This window comes from Camelus ferus, chromosome 10, assembly GCF_009834535.1.
Source record: "Camelus ferus isolate YT-003-E chromosome 10, BCGSAC_Cfer_1.0, whole genome shotgun sequence".
Lineage (NCBI taxonomy): Eukaryota > Metazoa > Chordata > Mammalia > Artiodactyla > Camelidae > Camelus > Camelus ferus.
In genome coordinates, this window is record NC_045705.1 from 2,985,216 (window position 1) to 2,997,368 (window position 12,153).

At 38.5% G+C, this 12,153-nt stretch overlaps 1 protein-coding gene across 1 annotated transcript; it reads left to right on the plus strand.

The window, feature by feature from the left end:
* Positions 1-316: 316 nt before the first annotated feature.
* MMP13 (matrix metallopeptidase 13) lies at positions 317-11,891 on the plus strand. Its single transcript, XM_006186205.2, has 10 exons — positions 317-449; positions 540-781; positions 1,469-1,617; positions 1,797-1,922; positions 4,173-4,334; positions 5,775-5,892; positions 6,859-6,992; positions 7,966-8,125; positions 9,850-9,953; positions 10,568-11,891. Exons 1-10 carry the CDS (start codon positions 330-332, stop codon positions 10,666-10,668), a joined length of 1,416 nt encoding a protein of 471 aa, XP_006186267.1. The 5' UTR covers positions 317-329; the 3' UTR covers positions 10,669-11,891.
* The last annotated feature ends 262 nt before the right edge of the window (positions 11,892-12,153 follow it).

Genomic DNA, 12,153 nt, shown 5'->3' on the forward strand with positions numbered 1-12,153 from the left:
GAGAGAAAATTTTTGCCAAGTGAAGTGAAAAATATACTTTCCGCTTCTTCCCACAACATCCATAAATATGCTGAGGCTGCTATTTTGCCAGATGGTTTCTGAGACCCCGCTGAAATGAGAAAGCCCTCATTTTCTATTTCCTTCAAATTCGACCACAAACCACACTTCTTGTGAAGAAAAAAAGAAAAAGTCGCCATGTAAGCATGTTTACCTTTAAGTGACTAGGAAGTTGAAACTTGTCCATAAGTGATGACTCACTGCCCTAGGCTTATAAAAGTAAAGGTACGTGTCCGTGGAAAGGCAGCAGCCTCTAGGCACAGCCGTTCAAGATGCGCCCAGGTGTCCTGGCTGCCTTTGTCCTCCTGACTTGGACGCAGTGTTGGTCCCTGCCCCTGCCCAGTGATGGTGATGATGACGATCTATCAGAAGAAGACTTCCAGCTCGCAGAGGTAGAGTGTGTTATTTTGTCAATTCCGGTGGTCTCATACATCTCACGAATGCCTTCTCTTAAAAGCAGGTCATTTCGGTCTCTTTTCTAGAACTATCTGAAATCATACTACTACCCCCTGAATCCTGCCGGAATCCTGAAGAAGACTGCAGTGGGCTCCGTGGTTGACAGGCTTAGAGAAATGCAGTCTTTCTTCGGCTTAGAGGTGACTGGCAAACTCGATGATAACACTTTAGACATCATGAAAAAACCAAGATGTGGGGTCCCCGATGTGGGTGAATACAATGTTTTTCCGCGAACTCTCAAGTGGTCCAAGATGAACTTGACCTACAGGTAAATCACAGGCTGTCTTTCTTTAATATTTGTTAGTTTTTTTTTTTAATACTATCCAATGTCTAATTTTCAGCACCAGCTAGAGATGCCAGAACATGCAAGGTCCCATTGTTTTAGGGAGGCCTTAAATATTAAACTGGAAGTTAAGTATGTCCAGGAATAACGTTAATACAGTTGATGAGACAATCTCGTAACATCTATTACTGTTACGTTAACCCAGCATTATTTTTCATGGCAAATCTCAATGTATTTCTTTTAGACATGAAATCAAAACAGAAGTAAAAGTAGTTTCAAGAATCCGTGCAAATGTAGTAGTCAGGCATATTTATTACAACAGTGCTGAAAATGGAGTTTATTCACTCTGTGAACTCTGTTTTAGAGCTATTTCATTTGTCTAGGCTATGGTGATACACTCTGGCATGCAGTGTAAGTTTCATTCAACATCTAAATACTTTAAATTTGATAAGAAATGGTCAAATATTTGGAGATACTCAAACATCTGATTGAATCCTTTTTTTAGTCTTTGTATGGTTTCCTAATGAAAAAGTTCTTTGAAACAATGGACCTCCAGTAGAACTTGCAGAGAAACCGTTGCATTTTGAGTTGAAAAGCAGTATTCCTAGAAGATATATTCTAAACTAGCTTTCACCTTCCCAAAATTTAATTGAAACCTTTTCTGTTGAATAGAATTGTGAACTACACCCCTGATCTGACCCAGTCCGAAGTTGAGAAGGCATTCAGAAAAGCCTTCAAAGTTTGGTCTGATGTGACACCTCTGAATTTCACCAGAATTCACAACGGCACCGCTGATATCATGATCTCTTTTGGAATTAAAGGTAATGATGCAGAATAATTTTTGAACATTGTTATATTCTGCTCCTTAATAGACTTTGTTCTCTTACTCCTTCTTTTAGTCATTCATTACTTTTCACAGAATTCAACAGAAATTCACCAAGCACCTGTGCTAGGCACTACTGGGTTTAACTAGATTCTGAATTCTTGTTTTTGTGTGTAGAGCATGGCGACTTCTACCCTTTTGATGGACCCTCTGGTCTGTTGGCTCATGCTTTTCCTCCGGGACCAAATTACGGAGGAGATGCCCATTTTGATGATGATGAATTCTGGACAAGTAGTTCCAAAGGTAATATTTCTTATAAAGATATCATTCATGATTATTGGATTCAATTAGACCATGAACCCATTGATAAGTTAAGCTTACGATAAGTTACATTTGGTATTTGATTATATTCCCCCCAAAAGTCTAATAAGTATGATAATCTTCTACTGACTAGTCTCCACAAGTGACATTTCTACAAACCAATATGTAGCATTAAAAATGAGCAAAATCTACTGGGTGTGGTGGCTTGAGGGATACTGGCTAACTTAGAAACAGGATCATAGTGCTTTCGTCAACCAAGGTGTTGTTACGGCGTGTTGAAGTACAGTTTACTACAAATGTATACCTAAAAACTATTAGGGCTAAATACGTAGATCGTAAGTGAGGCGGATGTGAGTTGAAATAGTCTTCTGTTCCTTTGTAGGAATATCAACGCACAAGTCCAGTCAAGTATCAGTTCTCTGTTGCACGAGTCACTTGTTTTGTCTCTACCACTGATTTTATAAATACCATTCAAACAAAGCAGGATAGTGTCTTACTTCAAAAAACACGAGACAGACCAGATGAAATTGCATGTATAAGAGCAAAATGAAACTGACTGTTGAACGAATTCAGTCAGTAGTTGAATCTTCAAGGCTGAAAAGAACTGGGAATGTTAATTTAGGCAGAAAAGCCAGATTGTCCCACCCAGGACTTAACTCTGGAGCGACATGAAGGCCTAGTTGTGACAATTAGAGGTAGTTTCATAAACAGCTAATTTTTAGTTATTGACTTAAATACAAATAATTTTTCTGAAAAGTAAAACTGAGCCTTGAATGAGCAATGTCTTAATGCCTATGCTTCCAAACTTTGGAGGGAAAGGTGAGAATTTACGTATTTAAGTTCTGACTATTTCACAGGTAAGAATGACTTTAGGAAGAAACAATAGCACCTAGTGTTGTTAAGTCAGAGTCACGGTAAGCCTCAGTCTTTGATTCCTGAATCAGTTCTGGGTTTGCAATATGAAACTGAAATGAATGAAGACATCCACAAATCAGGATTAACTTTTCAGCTGAAGGCCAAGAATCCATTGCTAGTTGTTCCAATGAAGAATTTTTTGTCATTCAGATTATTGTGAACTTTGATCACTCTTATCATCTGCACTACTGACTAAGTTAGTTATATATTTTCTTTATACAGAGGCTATGATAGCAAAGGTTATTTAAGGTCAAATTGAAACCACTGGCTCCAGCTTTCATGTGCTCTTTTTCTTTTAATCTCTTATTATTTTTTTTCCAATTTAAAATACCAGTATTAGGAAGCTCAAAAATTGGTGGAAAAAAATGCCTAGAGGAAATAATGTAAATACAGTGACACAGTAGTCTTCAAGAGTAGAGGAAAGTTGGCCAACCGTGTTGAGTTTCTCTTTCCTTAAACTCTAGAGTCTAGAGATATTCTGGAAAGGATCGTTTGGTTGGAGTTTGTTCCCAGGCAGATTCCTGGAGACCTTATTTAGTGCATCCTCTCTACCAGGTCATCATACCTGTGGATGCTGCCTCCTGTTTAGAGGATGTTCTAAGCCGCATCCTAGATAGGAACCGCCCTATGTGTTCTCCCATGACTTTTCACTTAAGGTTACACTGTCTCCTCCCCTCACCTGACCTGAGAAAATAGAGCAAATGAGGATTCCTGGTGTCTTCCCAGGAGGTCCGTATTGATTACTGATCAATCTGTTGACATTCTAATTTTGTAGACAACTGTAATCAGAGAGAGCACTGAATTATTTATCATGATTAAACCAGTGTTTTGAATCTTCCTTTAAGGAACTGAATATTAATTTTAAAAGGTGAGTAAAATATCCCAGAAAGAAGTGGTGACCCGCCCAGTAAATGAGGAAAATAGCATTTATCCTGTTAATTGGTCATTGGAGGATATTTTTTCTCAGTTTCTTTTTTTTGATATATTCTCTTTTTTTAAAACACCTTTGTGGTATGATTCCTGTACAGTAAACTACGCATATTTCAGGTGTATAATCTGATGAATTTTGATAGATGTATACGTCAGTGAAACCACATCACAATCCAGATAGCTAAGATTTCCATCACTCCCTAAGAGGTGCAAATTTCAGATTCCCAGTTTATCCCTTCCCACCCTCTTTACCCCTTGGTAACTACAAGCTTGCTTTCTATGTCTGTGAGTCTGTTTCTGTTTTGTAGATAAATTCATTTGTGTCCTTTTAAAAAATATTCTACATGTAAGCAATAGCGTATGGTATTTTTCTTTGTTTTCTTACAGGCTACAACTTGTTTCTTGTTGCTGCGCATGAGTTCGGCCATTCCTTAGGTCTTGACCACTCCAAGGACCCAGGAGCACTCATGTTCCCCATCTACACCTACACGGGCAAAAGCCACTTTATGCTTCCTGACGACGACGTACAAGGGATCCAGTCTCTCTATGGTAACTATGAACGTATCAGCTAAAAGCAGAACAGATACATATATTTAATTTCTAAGAGATTAGTGAATTTGCCATCACCAATATTGCTGTCCTGGTTTTGTTATTAGAACCTGGGGAAACATGCCCATTTTTTCCTTTCCAGATCAGGCTACCTGTTCAGGTAGAAAATAGTCCATTCTCCAAAGTGTTTGCAGAGTGTAACTCCTCATTTTTGTCTTTCATGCATTGCAAGGTGCATCTGATACCCTAACAATACCCCTGACATAGGAAAGGGAAATATTTTATTCTCCATTTAGCCAATGAAGAAACTAAGCCTGAAGAGTTTAAATAGTGTCTCAACAGTAATACAGCTGGGTGAAACCCAACTGGATAGTAACCCAGCCTTGGGGATAGCTTCCACACAGCTTTCAGAGGGTGAAAGCGAGATTTTTAACCCACTTTGATAAATTCTGGGTGTTCTTTCAACGACTCCAGTTTGCCACAGTAGAAGCCATTCAAGTGCCCTGTGTAGTGTTCAACCATCATCTACAGTGACTTCTCTACAGTAAGAATGTCTTCTTTTTTTCCTTCCAAATTTTCAATAATATTTACAAAATAATTAAGCCTCAACCCAAACAAGCAAGATTACCTGCCATAAATAGAATGAAAGCCACAGTACACAGTCATCAGTGTAAACACTTCTAGACCACAGAGCTCCGAAAACTGGCTCATGCCACCACAACCTATTATTTCTCCTTCTGGATTTCAATCTACTACAGCAGTGCGTGTAGGCCCAGGCAAGAATCTCGCAGTTCTTAATGGTCCTACGATATTGTAATCGACGGATTTGATGATAGAGTAAGAAGAAGGAGGTAGAGAAAAAGGTTAGAATTATTTTATACACTGCCTCCCTTTTGCACTCTTGGGAGCTGGTGGAAAAGTTCCAAACATGAGGCAAGTCCTATCCGAGTGGTCCAAGGCGTGGCTTTCCACTGAGACGCAGCTGTGCTGCGGTAAAGTGGGCAAGCAGCAGGAGGGGATGTGGACAGCTGTCAAAACAGGCAAGAGGACGAGCCCGAGGAAGGGCTCCAGAAGTGGCTTTGAGTGGAAAGTGTTTCTTAAGAGAAATCTGTCAGTGGGTTGTGCAAACATGGGAGAAGTTTCCTCAAAGTCTTTCCCGCCCCCAACCCCGTCCATTTCTATCGCCAACCTCAAGAAAGTAAACTTGTTGTTGAGATGAGTGTCAAGGGTCTTGAGGGTGAAAGCAGAAGGGGAAGTCCCGCAGGCAAGTCCCCGCAACCCTGGAGGAAGGAAGGATGACATGGTATTTGGAGCAGTATGTGTAGGAGCCGCAGGACTGAACTGCCTCCCTGGAGGGAGCCTGTCCTGCTTTCCATTGGCAGGATCAGTCAGCAGTGGGGTCGTCCTCAGTGACTGCCTTCATTTATTCCATGACTGCAGGTCCAGGAGACGACGACCCCAACCCTAAACACCCCAAAACGCCAGACAAGTGTGACCCTTCCTTATCCCTCGATGCCATCACCAGCCTCCGAGGAGAAACAATGATCTTCAAAGACAGGTACTCTTGGTATGACTATAAACTCTGCATGTCATAAACATCTGTGAAGCTGTGCCTGCCAATTGCCAAATCACCTGCTCAAACTTCCAGAGAAAGGTGAAAATTATAGGCCTTTGGGCAGTTTGCATATTTCAGGTGAAATAAGTAACTGATGGATAAGCAGCTCACTTTTCATCGGATAACCTTGGCATTGTACAGCTTCTCCTTACATCTTTGGTGGTCGTTTTTCTTAGAAAGATAGTTAAAGGAAGCAACAAATCCAATTTATTTATTTAAAAAACACACATGTATTGAAATTAATTACCATATTAGTAAGCTATTACTCATAATTCCACATGAATTTCTTTGGAAATGGAAAGACTTTGGTTCTGGTAACATATGCGGGAATTTGAGAGAGGAAACACTTTACAACCTAAACCTGTAAGGGGTGAAAAGTGAAATGCTAATTTTTAATTTTGATATTGTTCTAATATGCGTATCTGTTCATTTATTCGTTAACCTATTCATTGCTCCTTCATCTGTGATCCAATGGCATTCCCACCTCGTCTATTCTGGCTCTAATTACAGTGTGATCTGGGTTTTTTTTTTTTTTTTTCTCATGTGTCAGTTTCCCCAGGGCATGAGATCTTGGAAGCATAGTTCATGTCTTCTTTCCAGAGCCCAGCACAGTGCCCGGCATGTTTGTTTGCCACTTGCAAGATATGCAACATTGAACAAAGCGTAGTTCCAGCCCAGAAAGGACTTGCAGCCCTTCACAAAGGCTCTGTGAGATTTTAGACCTCAACACGTTACACTAGAGTTAGGATAGCAACAGCTCGTTTAGCTAACCCCTCAAGGGAAGTGGTTGGGGAATGGCCATGTCTGTCTAACGTACCTGTGTTGATGTGGAGGTGGGTGGCTAGCAGGATAGAAATATTGCGCTTGAAAAAAACGATGGCCAACTCTGCATTTTTGCTTTCGGGTTAGATTCTTCTGGCGCCTGCATCCTCAGCAGGTGGACGTGGAACTGTTTTTAACAAAATCGTTTTGGCCAGAACTTCCCAACCGTATTGATGCTGCCTATGAGCACCCATCTCGTGACCTTATCTTCATCTTCAGAGGTAAGCTTTCCACCAGCGAGACCTCCCATGTGTCCAGAGAAGGCGATGATGAACTTGACACTCAACAGCTGCTTAAACTGGTCATTGTCAAAAATGCATCTAAATTAAGAAGCGAGTATAAGAAAATGGAAGCCAGAAAGGACCTGAAAACTTTTTACCAAGTGTCCCCAAGTTTGACACTAAGAAGTCTACATGATAAATCATATCCTCTCTGTTTCATAGTAATCATGTCAGTTTCTTCTCTTATTTCTTCTTGAGAATCAATTACTAAGCAGATGTTATACCAATGTTCATTTTGAAAAATTGAAAAAATTAATCCATAGTTCTGAAAAGTCAATTTATTTTATTTTCTCACTTTCTTTTCTAGTCATTATCATATGTAATACATATTTTTAAATATTTATATTCATGGTGTATATACATTTTAATATTTTTCTTGTTCCCTTGACATAAAATCATGGAAAAATTTCCGAATTGCTATTCCAGCTTCATGATCATCATTTATAATGGCTGCATGGCATTCTACTGATGCTGTTTTTATTTTGTTTGACTTTTATAATTAACCCTATAATGAAGTTACCTTTTAGAGGAGGAAATAACAAGTTTCTACCTGGTATAAAATTTGAGTTTTCAGTCTGATTTCCTGTTCCTACTATGCTGCTTATATTTATGTAGAAACCTTACTGCATTTTCCATCCAGCTCCAAATTTAATATTCATAAGTAATAAATTGCTAAACTGATTATGATACTTGGTTGGCTATACTTACAATTCAGAAATCAGGATCTTAAATCCTAGTTTTTGTTTGAAGGATGATCATAGTTTTGTGTTTCATAAACATGGTGACTCCAAACATTGAACTAGTTTTTTTTATAAATGTGTAAAATGAGTCTTTCTGGTTAAAGTAAATGTTTGTACCTGTGAGTCCTAACAGATTCCCTTGGGTAATAAAACGATTCTTTCACTTATTCTAGGCAGGAAATTTTGGGCTCTTAATGGTTATGACATTCTGGAAGGTTATCCCCAAAAAATATCGGAACTGGGATTTCCAAAAGAGGTTAAAAAGATAAGCGCAGCCGTTCACTTCGAGGACACAGGGAAGACTCTCTTCTTCTCAGGAAACCAAGTCTGGAGGTATGGCAGCTGTATTTACCCACCATCTTGCGTCATAGAGGCAGAGTGAGCCTTGAACATCTCTTGCTGCTTAAAATTATTATCTCGTGTTATTTTAAATGTCCAACCAGTCATTCACTCCTGTTCCATGTCAGCTCCTGCAGCCCCTAAGACAGGTATTTAAGCCTCTGAAAAGCCCTCTTGAAAATCAGATGTAATTCTCACCTCTCCTGGGCCACTTTTTTTCTTTCTTAGCCATTTGTGGTACTTCAGCCATGGCAAAACCATCGCTCTTATTTTGACATTTTCATTCTCTGTAATCTTTCTCCTGGATTCACTTTCTTGTCATCTTCTCCTAACTTACATGTAGCGCCATCGTCTGTGGCCAGAGAGGACGCAAGATCGGTACAGGAGAAGACTGAGCAAGAGAAGGCAACAATTTCTAGAGAGTCTGTTGAGCCATTGGAGAGGTTGACCAGCAAGCTGCTAGGCTTATAGTTTGTAAAGCTGGCCCTTTTTGAAGAATACATGGGGCTGGGATATCTAAAACACGTGTAGAGTTTAAGGCAGCATTGACATTGGCCATATTTATGAGCCCAGATCCATGTCTGTATTTGGGGATGATTATCTCATAGGTGCTCAATACTTGACATTTTAAAAATGGTAGTTTTACTTTCTCTATACACATGCATGTATACACACACATGCATTCCTTTATACACCATCTTTACCTTTTGATTTCTTTATTTCGTGTTCTAGTCCCTTTACCCTAAATGAGGTCTATGGTTCAGCCAAGACGGATGGCTTACCATGTCTCAAATGCATTGTACTTTTCTCTCCCCCAGATCTTTCCTTGTGTAATTTCCTTTCTGGAGGTCCTTCCCTGTGTTTCACCTTTCTGAAAATTCTACCCATTGTTTAAAGTTAACTTGAAATACCGTTTCGTCTACAGAGTCTTTCTTGATCACCCCATTCAAAGGTTACCTCCCATCTCATGTGACGCCCATGACATCTCCTGTTTACTCTCTCTTGATGCCTGGCTTCTGATGCCCAGTGCTGCAGTTTTGTGTGTGTGTCTTGGGTTTCCTGATGGTTCAGTGGTTCTTGCCTTTTACCTGTCAGAACATACCTCAAGCGTACAAAGAACTCTCACTGGTAACAGTAGGAATAGGACATCACGGGAGGCTGTGCTCCCAGGTTAATTTCAGAATGTGTTTGGTTGGCTAGGGTGGACTATGTGCAGGGGAGGAGGAGTATGGAATATAGAGTTATGGGAGGGGAAGCTATGCTCCCATTCTCAGCTTTAGAACCACCATATGCCCCTATAATTTTTAGTATAGAAATTAAACCTTAAATAGCTTTGTATTCATAATTGCACTTAGCAAGTTGTCTTACACATAGTGAGAGATCAATAGATAATTGCTCAATGCATAAACATATATTTATTTCACTCTAAGAATACTTTCCTAATGACACGCTTTTATAACAGATATACACATTTTGAAATGGACATTCGCTTATAACTGTCTTCACAAAGAGGGCCTTTAAGCAAGTCAAAATACGCACAAGATATCCACTTTATGCTCAGTATTATAATTCCTAATTTTAAAAAGCTACCAGATGTTCTTAGTGGACTTAAAGTTTTGAAACTTCTGTCAATTTTGAAAATTGCCTTTATATCCACTGTATTATTTCTAAGATAATTTACCCATAACCTACTTGAGTTTCTTTTTCTTATTAAATAGCTATGATGATGCCAACCGCATGTTGGATACAGACTACCCCAGACTCATAGAAGAGGAATTCCCAGGAATTGGTGATAAAGTAGATGCTGTCTATGAGAAAAATGGTAACGAGTTCCCTTGCTTTGACCTTAATTAATGGAGGGCATCTGTAGCCTGTCAAAATCATTTCCTTCTAAAGGATTTTTATACAGAACTTCCATGTGCTAATAAATGTCTGGCAGTTAAGGAATTACTCATTCCTATGTGACTACTTACACAGACAGCAAATAAGAATTAATATGCTTAGAAATAAATGAGAATTTTACTTAGTAACTGCTGATTCTATGAATAAAAGATGCCAAATCTTAAGCATGCTCTTAAAGGTGATAAAATGCAAAGAGTATTGCCATAGTTAAAATCTGGGGTGGGGTGGGGAGTAATTTATATATGAAAAGCAATAACCTCATAACTATATAATAATTTTTTGCTTCAGTTATGGACAGGGAGATTATCTCTAACTTACAACAAATAACCAATATCAGTAATTCAAGCATCAAAACTGGAACTCATGGCAAGACAACAATTAATTTAATATAAGCAATTATGGAAGACTTAGTGGTGTTTATAAAGATACACGTTGGAACGTCAGAAAAAAACAGATTGGGCTTTTAATGTTCGCTAGCGTAAAGCTTCATTATTTTCAAACTCTGAAATTTTCTTTTTGGTCTTTTTCTTACAGGATATATCTATTTTTTCAATGGGCCCATACAGTTTGAGTACAGCATCTGGAGTAAACGTATTGTTCGCGTCATGCCAGCAAATTCCCTATTGTGGTGTTAGGTGTTTTTAAAATACTGTTATTTAAATCCTGGAGAGCATTTGTGATATTACTTCCAGATCCTTTTGTGTGTGGGGGGTGGGTTTAGGGGAGGGGGAGAGATCAAGGGAAAGCTTAGTTCTGTGAACAAGCTTCAGTAAATTATCTTTGAATATGTAGTGTCTGTGCAGCTATGCGTGGCTGGAACCACATTGAATTTTATAGTAATGAAATCCATTATCTCCACTGATCACCTGATCTATACGGAACCAGTAGTTGACAATATTCCCCACATCAGAAATGGGATAGATGGTCTGTCAGAGAGTTAGCTTAATATATTTATAAGGAAACTTTGCAAAGATGTAAAAGTGAATGACATTTATACAATTAGTGAATCATCTTTACTAACTAGTATAAAATCGTATGCAAATGGAATTCTGGGGGGAGCATGTAACAGCCTTACACAAACAAAGATCAGCCAAAGGAAAATGTCTGTAACAAATACACTATAGACAACTTCCCAAAGGAATAATTTGGGTTTTGCACTAAAAATATTTGGATGCCCACTCCCCTCTTCATAAGGAAATGTCAAGGTCACTAAAGATAGGAGACAAGGACTAATGGTCAGGACACTCGGTGTGGTCTTTCTAGTCTCTTCAATTTTCACTTTTGACAATGACTCAAAGACTATTCTCAAAGAAGACAAATATTTCTTTTCATATTTATAGAAGATAAAGAGAGATGTTCTCTTTGTGTTAAAATACTTCAGGTCTTTCAAAACGATCAAAATAAATTAGAATTGTTAACAAAATGACCTAAGGCCATGGCATCACTTTTTCCTAAATCACCTGATTATTTAAGATCGAAGGTAATATTTAACTCTGTTTTATCTAGCTAATTGTTTAAATTGTCCAGTTTACCTTAGGTATAATCTATTTTTGAAAGATATTGACTAAGATATGTCTTATAAATTGTAAATGTATAAGTTAAGATAGAAGCACCCAAAATAAAACAGCCTACTGGATTGAAGAATGAAACTATGCCTCTTTTCTCTCCTTTTTTTTTTCTTTAATCCCTCAGAAATTTTTACAGTGCCTGGCACTTAATGGCCATCAAGGAAAGAACCATTGTGTTGAGAGAACATGTTCATAAAAACTCAGGCAAAGAAAAGAAAGTGTGTTATATTTGCAAAATGTATTAGGAAGTGTTTGTATTGTTTATAATAAAAAAAGATATTTTCAACAGACTTTGTTATCTGGTATATTTTTGTCTTTTGGTATAATTTTAAGCTTTCCTCACACAAAGAGTGTCCATTTAAATTATTCTTTTTTCTTGTCAATGCTTCTTGGTGATGTAGGTGTTGACTATTTCTGTTCTTTTGTTTGTCTGGTTTTTGTAAGGAGACTAAATGCAAATTTAGAGTTAATGGTGCCAGGCTCTGTTAACTCCAGTTCTGGGGGAGTTTGGTCAGCCTGGTGCTCAAGAACCCCTTCTTTCTGGGTGAACGT